The sequence below is a fragment of the Tiliqua scincoides genome, chromosome 10 (assembly GCF_035046505.1).
Source record: "Tiliqua scincoides isolate rTilSci1 chromosome 10, rTilSci1.hap2, whole genome shotgun sequence".
In the NCBI taxonomy this organism is placed as follows: Eukaryota; Metazoa; Chordata; class Lepidosauria; order Squamata; family Scincidae; genus Tiliqua; species Tiliqua scincoides.
In genome coordinates, this window is record NC_089830.1 from 24,398,465 (window position 1) to 24,411,757 (window position 13,293).

Consider the following 13,293-nt stretch of genomic DNA (forward strand, 5'->3'; position numbering starts at 1 on the left):
CCCCTCAAGCGTCTCTTTTCTAGGCTGAAGAGGCCCAAACGCCGTAGCCTTTCCTCATAAGGAAGGTGCCCCAGCCCCGTAATCATCTTAGTCGCTCTCTTTTGCACCTTTTCCATTTCCACTATGTCTTTTTTGAGATGTGGCGACCAGAACTGGACACAATACTCCAGGTGTGGCCTTACCATCGATTTGTACAACGGCATTATAATACTAACCGTTTTGTTCTCAATACCCTTCCTAATGATCCCAAGCATAGAATTGACCTTCTTCACTGCCGCCGCACATTGGGTCGACACTTTCATCGACCTGTCCACCACCACCCCAAGATCTCTCTCCTGATCTGTCACAGACAGCTCAGAACCCATCAGCCTATATCTAAAGTTTTGATTTTTTGCCCCAATGTGCATGACTTTACACTTACTGACATTGAAGCGCATCTGCCATTTTGCTGCCCATTCTGCCAGTCTGGAGAGATCCTTCTGGAGCTCCTCACAATCACTTCTGGTCTTTACCACTCGGAAAAGTTTGGTGTCGTCTGCAAACTTAGCCACTTCACTGCTCAACCCTGTCTCCAGGTCATTTATGAAGAGGTTGAAAAGCACCGGTCCCAGGACAGATCCTTGGGGCACACCGCTTTTCACCTCTCTCACTTGATCAGAGACACTCATCTTCCTTATTTTCCCCTGTGTTCCAGGGCTGGACCTTATCAACTCAGTTCGAAGAAGAGACCAGGTTTGTGCTTTCAAGATATGGATGCAAAATATACTTAGGTGTGTGCTGCAGCGTGCATTCTTGACTCTGATGACACCAGAATTTCCTGCCTGCTGCTCAGTGGATGGGATATAGCGAGAGAACCCTCCAGCCTCAATCAAAGCTTACACACGCTCAAGAACCTCTTCACCACATCTCTTTCGTCTTGCGTGGAATCTGGTGAGCCCCCAGCAATGGTGAGTTTCCACCTGTGGTTATATTCTTGATTGAAGACAGACGTATGAGGCTTCAGGGTGAGATGGGGGTAACAGGAGGTTAGCACCAAAGTGGTGCTTTAAATTGTGTTACTTATTCTAGATTCTTGGGTGTGTAGATTGCACTTCTGAAGGGAGCCAAGCACTGCAACTCCACAATGTGGCCCTATGTACATTTAATCAGAATTAAGTCCCCTGTGTTCAGTGGTGCTTTCTACAAGATAAATGTGCATCTAATCGTGGCCTCCATTTGTTTGATTCAGAAGGAAATTGTCCAAACAATTTTTTGAGCTGAATAATGGTCAGCAGAAAAAATAACTTACTTTCATATCCTCTTCTCCTTAGAGACTAAGAGTAAACTACTCCTGTTTTGTGTCTGCCAGTGGGTTGCTTCTACTTTGGATGGCGTGAAGATTAGAATTAGGCTGCATTAAGCTTAAAAAAACCCAAAAAACTCCAACCCTCAATTCTCAAAATGCTGTGCACATTTTGGGAAAATTCAACTCCATTGACTCGAATTGCATCAAAAATAGGAAGCTCATCAATCCAGATTGGATCAAACTTGTCCTCTGTAATTTTGGAGAAAACCTGCAGCAGTGCATTAAGACCTTGGGAGTAAGACCTACTGAGGCCCGCGGGGCTTACCCCCAAGCCAATGTACTTAGGATTGCAGTCTTGCAGGATAAATCCAAGTCCACATGTTTTAGATAGAGGTCTCCACTGTGCCTGAGACACACACTGGGCTGGTCAGCATTCAGTGGTTATCATGTCAACAGATGCATCTCAGGTGTAGATTAGCTACACTCTGTGTGTGTGTTACTATGGTTGTGAGACTGTTGATCATTCAGGACTTTGATGTTGGAATAAATGCAGTTGGCAAGTGATTTGTGTGTCTGTGTGTGTGTGCGCGAAGTGGATGTCGATTGTTTTGCCCATGGCTATAGTTTAAAGTTTGTGTGTTTTAAAACACGACAGATTGTTCCAGAGACTGTTTTTTAGTAGACTAACACTAAGAAAAAAGAAAAGAGCATTATCACCTTGGGATGACACTGATGGGGTAATGTTGGTTGGATGCCACTAAGGGCACAATCTTAACCAACTTTCCAGCGCTGACATAGCTGTGCCAATGTGGCGTGCACTGCATCCTTTGTGGGGGGGGGGGCAGTCAAGGAGGCCTCCTCAAGATAAGGGCATGCTTGTTACCTTACCTTGGGGGCTGCATTGCAGCAAAGTCAGTGCTGGAAAGTTGACTAGGATTGTGCCCTAAATGGCATAAACTCACACTCTTTCCTGTATGAGGAAAGGTTGTGTACTGGCTGGCATGCAGCCAAATAATGGAGCGCATAAATTATGTGCAAAAGACAGAAGAGAGGAGAAGGGCTATGTCTCTAATGCAGATCTTGGAGGGTGAGCTAGCCAGTGACAGGTCCCGCATCGAGCAGCTGGACTGCGGAGAGAAACATGCACACCTGTAAATTTACACACGTAACCCCACCTGGATGAGGAACAAGCAGTGGTTTCCCCAGAACCGTACAGAACCTCCCTCAAAAAAGTGACAGTCACACCTGGTGATCAGGGAGGGGCAGAGGGGCTTGATTTCATCTCCCCCTGTGCACCTGCATGACAAACAGCCAAGTGGCAAAGTCATTGCTGTTTCTCAAGGAAGACTGCATGTGTGCAGCTGGATAAGGACATAAGAAGAGCCCTGCTGGATCAGGCCCAAGTCCCATCCAGTCCAGCTTCCTGTATCTCACAGAGGCCCATCAGACGCCTCAGTGAGCACACAAGACAGCAAGAGACGTATCCTGTTGCTACTCCCTTGCATCTGGCGTTCAGAGATAACCTACGTCTAGAACCAGGAGTTTGCTCATACCCCTCACAGCTTGTACGTGTACCATGAGATGAACTTTCCCTCCAGCCATCTGTCCAATCCCCTTTTAAAGGCCATGCGCCATCACCGCATCCTGGGGCAAGGAGTTCTGGGGCAAAGATTAATGACTTTGGGGCCGCAGCTCTTGTGGGTTGCCCAGGCTCGCTTTCGGTGTTGAGTTTTTAGTGCTCCTCAGCCATTGCTACGCTAGATGTAGAGCCGCATCCCACTTTCCGCACTTCAGTGCGGAGATTGTTGGTTTAAAAAAAAAAAAAAGGGTGCCATTTTAGTTGTAGTCCATCCACCCTGCTTGGTGTCATGCATCTGGTGGGCAGCGCTCAGGTCTCCAGAACCTAAGCCCAAGTTCTGGCCCACCCTGGACATGCACAGAAGGTTTAGCAGCACATGGAGCACAGAATCACCGCCAAGGGCTAGCACTTTCCCTCTGCACACAGACATGGTCAGGCCAGGGAGGAGAAGCCAGGAAAGCCAGGCGATGGAGCTGGAAAATACCCCTTTCTACCTTGCCTTCCACCCTGTGATTCTGGCAGCACAGATCTCCCCTATTTAAATATTTGATCATCACAGCCTTTTCTTCTCCCACTTTGTTTTAGGCAAAGTATTCAAAACATTTAAAAGTTACCCAGGGCAGGTGTGACTTGCTCGACTCCGATGCGGGTCCCATTCGGTGTCTCCATTCATTCTATTGCTCTATCAAATCTTTTTTTTTTTTCTAGTCGCAAGAGGGATGGGAGAAGATAAAACATAATCATCTGGTGCCAGGCCAAACTCATTGAGATTTCATTTTGGTTTGCTGGTAGCCACCAAGACAAGATGTGCTCTGGGAGGCTGTGCAACTTAATTACTGGGTAGAGCCTTCCTAATTACTTGGTAGAGCCATTGGTCAACATAGAAGAACATCTGAAACATTTCCTGGAAGAAGGTTCCATGGGTGGAAATTTTCTATTTCTCAGCTAGAACTTAAAGCTGATTCATTTGCTGTAGTGGGTGAGTGAGTGAGTGAGTGAGTGAGTGAGAGAGAGAGAGAGAGAGAGAGAGAGAGAGAGAGAGAGAGAGAGAGAGAGGATGATGAAGACATTGCAGTAAATGTTCAGGCTGAGAGGAAGACAATGAAACATTTTAAAGACAGCTGACATTGCAGCGCTAAAGGCAAGTTACCTGAGTTGTGCCCGCTCCAGGACAGCCTGTCCATGAGGTCAACTCAAGTGGCAGATTGGCAACCCCCATCCACCCACCTCCTCAGCTTTTTCTCCCTGGCATGAAATGGTTGCAGGGGAGAGCACAAAGAGGAAGTGTGGTGGGCTAGAGTGTTGGAGACCCTCTAGGCTACCACTCTCCTCTCCTCCAAACTCTTCTTTGGCTCTATTTCCCCCCTCTTCCTTTTTGGAGCCAGGGCATGGGAGGAGGAGTGGCGGAGCAAGTGAATGGCACACTTCTGGGTAAGGGGAGGACAGTATTTGGTTGCCATCTCAAGCACCAGTGCTGGGTATGCTGGTTCCTTTTATTCCAGTGCCTTCTCTGGTCTATACTAGAAGTCAAGGTCACTCCCTGAAGCTGATCAGTGGTACACTTGGTAGGGGTGTCGGCCAGGTTGGGCAGCAGTAGAGGGTCTAAGCCCATCAGAGGGCCACCTGGGTTCACCCCTGAGCTCTCAGGACTGAGTGCTCAGTGTGTCATCAGGGGGCAGGTGACTGGTGCCATGAGGGGACCCCCAGTGCCCCCAGCAAGCCAAAACTTGGGCCAAGTGAAAGGAATCATCATTTCTTGAAAGGTGCAGTATTCTATTGACCTGTTACAAGCAGTGCCTGCATCAGCAAAGAGGCGAGGGGGAGAGAGAGTCTCTAGAAAGAAAGTCGTGAGGGAGGAAGAGAAGGACTGAGGGGGAGGTGGTGGGTGGTGAAGAGATGGGCAGGAAGATGGCGAGAGAAGTGAAAGAGGAAGAAGGAGGCTATCGATGGAAAGATGAGCAATAAGGGGGAGGGAGGGAGGGGGGAGGGAGGGAGAGTGACAGCAGAAAGAGAGGAGAAAGAGAGGCAGATGAAAAGGTGAGAAGAGACAGGCAGAAGTAGGAGAGAAGCAGATGAGACAGAGGTGGGCAAGAAGTAGACCAGCTAGAGAAAGAGCAATGGATGGAGGGTGGAGAGAGAAGAGAAGCTGGGTGGCCACAGATGAGCAAGGAGGGAGAAACAAATGGACAGGCCGTGAGAGACAGACAAGAGTATGGCATGAAGCAGATAGGTGCTCCCTTGGCTGCCCAAGCAGCAGAAGGGCTTGTGTGCTGGAATGTCCTAGCTGAGATGTGAGCCTCTAGTAGACTTAACGGAGTCTGCTACCACAAGGTGCTCTTGACTTAGATGGCTTTATGAGGATAGAGGTCAATAGCATGGCCCAGAAAAGCCTTTGGTGGTTCTCCGCCGTGGTGGCCCAACAGAAGCATAGAGGTTGGAGGTGGCTTGGCTTGGAATACCCAATGCTGGGAACAAACCACAGGGGAAAGTGTCTTCCTCACACCCTGCTTGTGCATGTCCCAGTCGACTCCAGCTGTCCACTGTTGGAAACAAGATGCTGGGTTGATGGGCCCTTGGTCTGATCCAGCAAGGCTGCTCTTACTTTCTTGGGCCCAATAAGTTAGTGAAGCAACGTGAGGAACCCGAAAAAATGGTGAGCAGAGTTGATTGGGAGGTGAGCTTACGTATCCAGGGGAGAAGGTGCCGTATCACTTTTAATAAGCCTACAAAACCACCTTGGCTAGAAAAGCGAGACCCATGAAGCAGGTGTGTGTCCCACCACAGGAAGAGGTGCTTTTAAACACATGCATGCCCCTTTCTCGCTTCCGTTCTCCGAATGAAGAGTGCCGACACCATTTGCTTTGTGGGCCCGAGGGAAGGAGTGAGTCCTGGAAGGGAAGCCCAGCAGGCACAGAACCAGCAGAGGGTGTTCTGCTGGCTCCTGTGGTCAATGTGGGTAGATGTTGTGGTTGGAGCCTGTATCCGCGATCTAGGACAGAGCCAAGGGGTTGCCCAGTGAACCAGGGATCGGAGCACAGCTGCAGCCGCCAAGGTTTCCACTGTGCAAAATCACCCATGACACTGTCCCACTTTGGCGGCCCTGGGACACGCATCCCACAGTCTCTGGGGCAGGAGCAAGTGAGCTGGTGATGAATTGGGGCTGTGGCGCTCAGGCACTTGGCCCCTGAGTGCGCGTGTGCAGGGGCTTTGCAGCACATGCACACAATGAATATGCCAATGCTCTTTTGACTCAAAACTGCGTTCTGTTTTATGGACAGAATTTCCCGGCTGCTTTTCAAGGCTCCTGCCCTTCCTGGGCCGAGCTCCCTTGAGAACAGTCACGTATCTCATAGAAACTGACTTGGTTTCCCCTCCAGTTCTCAGATGTTTCCTCTGGGGAAGGAATCCTGAAATTCACTCTGAATATCTCTGCATGTGACATTTCTGTGCCACGTTTCAGATCCTGCAGAAAGCCCTTGAGAAGATCCATTTGTCTTCTATGGGTTGGCTTGACGCCCCTCAAAAACTTGCAATGAGTTCTCATCCTAGCTCTCCACCCCATTTGTCCATGCCTTCTCCCCCCCACCCCCGTGTTCAACTTCTGCACCTCCTGTGTGTCTCATTTGCTCCTGGGGGGTGACCATGACACCCATTGCCTGCCCCACCACTGCTGCAGGCTGGCCCCAAGGTTCTTTTGACGCACACTGGGCTCCAGTTCCTTCCTCCCAGTGCTGGCCCATCCATGAGGCCAACTGAGGTAGTCACCTCAGGCAGCAAACCGGTGGGGACACCCATTTCTGTCTGCCAACTTGCCCGCACTGCTCCTCCTTCGTGGATTGGAAAAGAGGGGCAGAGAGGAAGAGAAAATGTGGATGGGAGGAAAGTGCTGAGATAGAGGACTGCCGAGTGGAAGGCTGTCGTATCATTGGGTAAGGGGGGGGCAACATTTGGCACACCAGGAGGTCTTGGTCTGGCCCTGCTCTCTCTGATCCCTGGACACCTGTCCAGGAAGGGACCGGAACAAGGGGAAGTGGTTGGCTAGAGCAACCACTGCTCCATCACGGCCCCACCCTCTGCCCTTCCATATTGGACTAAGAGTATTGAGAGAGCAGAGCTGCCAGCTGGGAAGAGCAACAGTGGAGGTGGGGTGTGGGAGTGCAGAGAAATCCCCCACCTAGCTGGGACATGTGGTCAGGGGAGGCAGGGGAAGAAGACACCTGTCCTGTCCTGCTCCAATGGAAAATAGCCTCAGGTACACCTGTTATGATACAGGGAGAGACTAGACTAAACTAGAGCTTGTGGCAGTGAGCACTCAGCCTCCCTGTGATTGCGCTTGTGCTCCACCCCATTTCTGAGTGGTTGTGTGATCACCAGGGAAGTTGAGCTCAAGTGGGGGGCCTACCTCCTTTTCCCATTGCCCCCTCCACAACTTTGGCTCTGTGACAGCAACAGTAGCTATAACTCTCTGTCTTCTTTCCTGCAACAGTCTGAAGGCATCTGGACCTTGGACAAAATCGACCTTGAGAACACCAGCTATGACTACTACAACAACAGCAGCTACGGAGACTGCTCCTCACCCTGCAACATCTACACAATCCAGGCCTTTGAGAAGGTCTTTCTGCCCATCTTCTACATCCTGATCTTCCTCTTGGGGTTATGGGGCAACATCATGGTCTTGGTGGTCCTGTTGAGAGCCAAGGAGTCCCTGCCTGGGACGGACGTGTTCATCTTCAACCTGGCCCTGGCCGACATCTTGCTAGTGGTGACGCTCCCTTTCTGGGTCACCCAGGCTGTGCATGGCTGGATCTTTCAGGGCTTCCTCTGCAAGGTGGTCGGCGGCATTTTCAAGATCAACTTCTACGCCAGCATCTTCTTCCTGGTCTGCATCAGCATCGACCGCTACCTCTCCATTGTGTGCGTCATCCGCATGTACAACCGCAGGAAGTCCTCTCTGGTCCTCCTGGCTTCCTTGGCTGTTTGGGTCCTCTGCATTCTATTGACCGTGCCGGATTTCATCTTCCTGAACACCGAGTACCATTCCCGCCAGAACCTCACCTCCTGCTCCCTCATTTTTGTCTCGCACTCCGCCAAGGTGTGGAAGATTGGCCTGAGCATTTTCAACCAGGTGGTGGCATTCTTCCTTCCCCTGGTGGCCATGGGCTTCTGCTACATCTGTGTCATCCTCACTCTGCTACACTCCAAAGGCTTCCAGAAGCACAAAGCCCTGAAAGTCATTTTCGCCGTGGTGGCCGTCTTCTTCCTCTGCTGGACGCCCTACTACTTGGTTCAGTTTGTGGGCATCCTGATTGACCTCAAAGTCCTGGAGGAGGACTGTGAGCGGGAGTCCCAGCTCGCAATCGCTGAGGCCATCACCACCAGTCTGGGCTTCTTGCACTGTTGCCTCAACCCCATACTCTATGCCTTTGTCGGCATCAAGTTCCGGAACCGGTTCCTCGAACTCCTTCAGCACATGGGCTGCGTGAGTCAAGAGTTCCTGAAGCGACACTCCAGGTTGCTGAGCCACCGGAGAGACTCGACATGGTCCGAGAGTACTGAAGCCTCCTACACAGGACTCTAGTCAGCTCTGTGGGCACCCTGCAGAACCTGACTGCCACCGCCCAAGAATTCCATCGATCAAGTGCTGGAGTGAGTCAGTCAATTGTTTCTCAGAGAGTTGAATGTCTTTCATCCCTGGGTGTCCACACCTATTTCTCTGGTACCATCTTCAATTCTGGTCAAGCAGGTTTGGCAGGTTTTTCAAACACCTCTTTACAAGTATGAGGTGTTTACACCATAGGCTTTACACGAACCTCTTTACTAGTACCAATCATGGGTTGTGTATATACACTGTGAGGAATTGGAAAGAGTTAAATATTCTTAATGATAATCACATTAACCCTTTGAATGATTGTACTGCGGACAACCAAGAGAACATGAGAACATGAGAGAACATGAGAGCAGGCCACAGGGGTTCCATCCGGTCCAGCATCCTGTTTCCCATATTCCCCCCTCCAGCTGCCCCTGGGAAGTCCACAAGCAGGGATGAAGGCAGGCTTTGAGATCAACCTTGGCCCCGGCAATAGGAGAGGGCTGGTGTCTCCACTGTCCTGTGAGCTCAGGGATATTCACCACTGGGAAAAGGTTACCCTGAATCTTTTGTTTCATCTTGTAGGGTTCTTCTTTTGTCCTGATGTCCTTAACAAACAGAATCTGTGGGTGCCTTAAGCACTTGCCCTCTTGACTCGTGTTCAAGAGGCTGCAGTGAGGGAACCATGATTTTGCTCCTGTGAGTCATGTGAAAAACCAGCACGGCTGCCTGCAGCCTGAAGGATGTCGACTCGATCAAGAAATGCAGCTGTAATGTTATGTGTTTATTTCCAGTAGACTTTCAGTGCTTTCTGGGGAATCCTAATTTCCAAAGGTGTGCAGAAATGTTTGCATTATTTTTTTACATCTGAAAGTGCATTAAAATTTGCAAGATTGATCACATGGGCTGCTTGTTTGTGTGTGTGTGTGGGGGGGGGGGGAGGCTAGTGAGATTTGCCTGGAGAGATGGGAGCACTTGGTGGATTGTGCGACAGGCAGGTAAAGAGAGCAGGCTAGAAAAACCACACATTAAAAAAAAAAAGTTCAGAGAAAGGGAGTAAAGATCCTTCTGCCATCTTGTGGACTATGTCAGATACTACAGATGTCCAAGTAAGTGACAAAGACCGAATATGCAACATTGTTGGGTGCTCATGCCCATTTCACCAAGTGGCGAGACGTTCCAGGGGCAAAGTAGTGCTAGGGTTGGGACTTCCCTTGCAGGAGAAATCACTGAAGGCACAAGGTGTCGTTGTTAAGTTTGGTTTACATACAAAGAAACACTGGTTTGAGCTTGGTAGGTGGCACACACACCTGCAATCTACACTGGTGTCCTAAGCATGTTAGCTTCCAGCTCTTCCTCTTGGCTCCCAGTCCAGTCTCTCCCAGATCACCCCCTAGTTCTCTGTCTGTGGGCAGACAGAGGTGTGTGTCACCCAGGAATCCGTTGTTTCATGAATGGGCTGGCCTTGGCTACTGGGAACAGTCATCTGTTGAATTTCTGCCACAGTGATGGACATATGGAGGGGCAGGTTTACAGAACTGGGCTCAAGGAACCCTGGCTACAGAAATTAAGCAGAGTTAACTTTCCCCCAACACTGCCAGGAATTAACGGTCCTACAAGTAGAGGGAAAGGTAACACGGGCAATAACTCTCAGTCCATGTGATCACTACTTCCCCTTCCTGGGCTGTTTCCCAACATTGTGGAGAGTTCAGAGTTTCCCCTCTTTTCACTGCGCACCGTCAGTGTTTGCAGTGCTGCAGAACAGGGACTTCACTTTCCGTATTTGGGGTCAGGGGTGGGGCTAAAGGAGCAGGAAGGTGAGAGTGGATTCCCTGCCCCACAACCTGGCCATTCCAAGGAACGACAGCGACCAGAGCCAACATGAACATCTCATTCTGGGATGATGACACCTATGAGGTATGTGATGCTCACCCTGTCAACCCCCCAGGACCTCCACACAGTCAGGGAGTCTGTCGTTCTTCAGCCTAATTGGTCCTGCGCCAACACTTTCAAAAGCAGGATGACACGCATTGGTGATAGTCTCTCTCACACACGCATGGATTCTGTCAAAAAATAAGCCAATACGGTGGGCCCTCTGTAGCCATGGTGGCTCTGGGAACCCCAAATCAGCTGTTCAGCGGCAGACATGAACATCAGCTGCAGAAGTTCACGGAAGTCATGCTGACAAAACGGCATAAATTTGTGGAAATTGCATAAATTGAAGTAAATTGTGTCGATTTGCGCACAGTGTCCATTGCTCAAAGCATACCTAAACGGCCTGCATTTGCTTAAATGGGCAGGTGCCAGGTGATGGTTGCTACAGCAGGGCATGTGAAACCTTTTAGAAAACATTTTCAATCCGTGATTGATTAAATTTGCAGGTGTGGAGCCTGCTGATCAGGCAAGCCCACTATACTCCCAGCCAATCCCAGTTGCAGGATCTGTGGCCCAGTGGGGTCTGATCCCTCTGCCCTGGGGCCTGAGCCTCCCCATCTACTGCTCCCCATCCCATTCTGGCCACCTGATAAGGGACAGCTTCTCCTGAGGAACCCCCACTAACACGCTCTCTCTCCTTCCCAGTTTCCCACTGGGAGCTACCCAGACATTAACCCTAGAACAATCCCCTGCACTCGAGAGGAGGTCGGAGCCTTTGCACGCTACTTTGGGCCGGCCATTTTGTCCTTGGCCTTTGTGGTGGGACTGGTCGGCAATGGGCTGGTGCTGGCCGTCTTGGGAAGGCACCGGTGCCCCTGGCACTTTGCCGACTGTTTCCTCTTCCAGTTGGCCACGGCTGACCTCCTGCTCATCTTAACTCTCCCCTTCTGGGCCACGCAGTTCACCCAGGGCTGGGTCTTTGGAGAACTTCTCTGCAAGCTGCTAGGGGCCCTCTCCACCATGAACAGCTACAGCACTGTCTTCCTCCTGGCTTGCATCAGCATTGAGCGCTACTTCATGATCGTCCACGCCGTGCCGCTGCAGCACCGCTGGAGGCTCTCTCACATGTTGCTGGTCTCCGCTGTGCTGTGGGGGATCTGCTTTGGCTTGTCTGCCGTGGAGCTGCACTTCCGCACAGTGGCCCACTTCTCCCAGGCGAAAGCACAGCTCTGTCACCGGGGATTCAGTCCCAAGGAGGCAAACTCATGGCGTCTTGGACTGCGCTTTACCTCCTTCACCCTGGGCTTCTTGCTGCCCCTCCTGGTGATGGTGTACTGCTACTGCCGCATTTTTGCCCGGCTGTGCCAAGCCCGGCTGTTCTGCAAGAACTCAGCCGTGCATCTCCTGCTGCTGATCTTGGTCCTCTTTATCCTCTGCTGGGCTCCCTTCCAAGGCTTCCTCCTGGTGGACAGCTTGCAGCGCCTGGGCCACTTGGAACGAGACTGTGCACGGGAAAAGGTGCTGGACTTTGGCTTGCTCTTCACGGAAAGCCTGGGCCTGCTCCACTCCTGCCTCAACCCCTTGGTCTATGCCTTTGCGGGGATCAAGTTCCGAAGGGAGCTTTCCAGATTGTTCCACCGTTGGGACAGGAGTGAGGAACAGAGGCAGAGCCTCTCCAGCCAGGACCACAGCCTGGCCACAGAAGTCAGCACCGCCCGGGCTGCAGATTTCTCCATCATGTTGTGAAAACTACTGGCCAAAAGCGTCTCAAGAAGATTTCCCCATTGCTTTGCCAAGGAACTGGAGCTTCAAGAGCTGTCTTAGGGCTGTACTGAATATTCTCCACAGATTTCAATTGTGGGGGTAAAAAAAATTGTGGGGATTTAACATCCAGGTGTTTCCTGCACAACACTTAGAGTGAATACTCACTTTTTTTTCTTAAAGTGTATTGTAAGTCTGCTGGTTCTGCTTCTGTTCCATTTCCATGTCAGCTACTGATCCTTTCTTCTCCCTAGAATAGTTCACGTGGGTGTGATCCCAACCAACCAGGGAGCCTATAGTAGACAGGGCAACGTTGCCCTGCTGTATAGCTTATCAGTTTTAGTTATGCAACTATAGCACTGAGGGCGAGTGATAGTGACCGACAGAGAGAGAAAGTGAAGGTCATGTAAATAAATCATAAATATTATCAGGAGGACAGCCAAAAAATAAAAACCAGTGGAAAAAGAGGTCTGTCTTTCAGCACTTCTAAAAGTGTCCATTCACAAAAACACCTGTGATTTCTTTCGACTTAGATCTGTGTAGAAACAACAGAGCATGAATGTGGTTATGAGATTTGCACGCACAAAAATCCAGCACCGAGGCATTCCAAATTCTGGGACAAGCAAAGTTGAACAAGTAAATGAATCGGCTAATGCCAGGGACTAGGAGAGGGGGTAAAGGGGGTAATTTGTACCCAGACCCAGGATCAGAAGGGGGTCCAGGAGTCAAAGGAAGGGACCTGGAAAGTTCCTGGGATCTGACATTTTCCTATCTCGCCTGAATTCACTGCCTGCGCATGATGCTGGGGGCACAAATGTGGGCATGCAATACCACTGCAGCTGCAACTCATACACACCGGGCCCAGGAATGCATCCTTGGCCCTCCTTAACACACTGTCAAATCTGGGATGGAACAGGTCTGCTGCTGTAGCTCTCTGGCTTGTGGATCCCATAACCATGAAGGAGTGTATAGGAGCTCAGAGGCCCAGCTGTGGGGCTACAGCTGCTGCAGGAGTTCATGTTGGTGCACAAAGCATGCTGTCCATTCTAGTGTGAACCCAAATATGAAGATGCAAATTTTCTGCACTGGCTTTTCTATATTTCAAAGATTTTAAAGAGACTTGGGAGTGCGTTTGGTTTTCCGTATTACTTTATCTAACTGCTGGTGCAGCATGGTCAGGTAGACCTGGGCTCTGCATCATGAAGC

The 13,293-nt window shown here is 50.4% G+C and overlaps 2 protein-coding genes across 2 annotated transcripts; both read left to right on the forward strand.

Moving 5' to 3' along the window:
• Nucleotides 1–5,939: 5,939 nt before the first annotated feature.
• On the forward strand, nucleotides 5,940–8,442 carry LOC136661078 (C-X-C chemokine receptor type 3-like). The gene is made up of 2 exons (XM_066638098.1): nucleotides 5,940–6,002; nucleotides 7,351–8,442. Exons 1-2 carry the CDS (start codon nucleotides 5,940–5,942, stop codon nucleotides 8,440–8,442), a joined length of 1,155 nt encoding a protein of 384 aa, XP_066494195.1.
• Nucleotides 8,443–10,332: 1,890 nt separating this feature from the next.
• LOC136661080 (C-X-C chemokine receptor type 3-2-like) lies at nucleotides 10,333–12,072 on the forward strand. Its single transcript, XM_066638099.1, has 2 exons — nucleotides 10,333–10,368; nucleotides 11,032–12,072. Exons 1-2 carry the CDS (start codon nucleotides 10,333–10,335, stop codon nucleotides 12,070–12,072), a joined length of 1,077 nt encoding a protein of 358 aa, XP_066494196.1.
• Nucleotides 12,073–13,293: the final 1,221 nt, after the last annotated feature.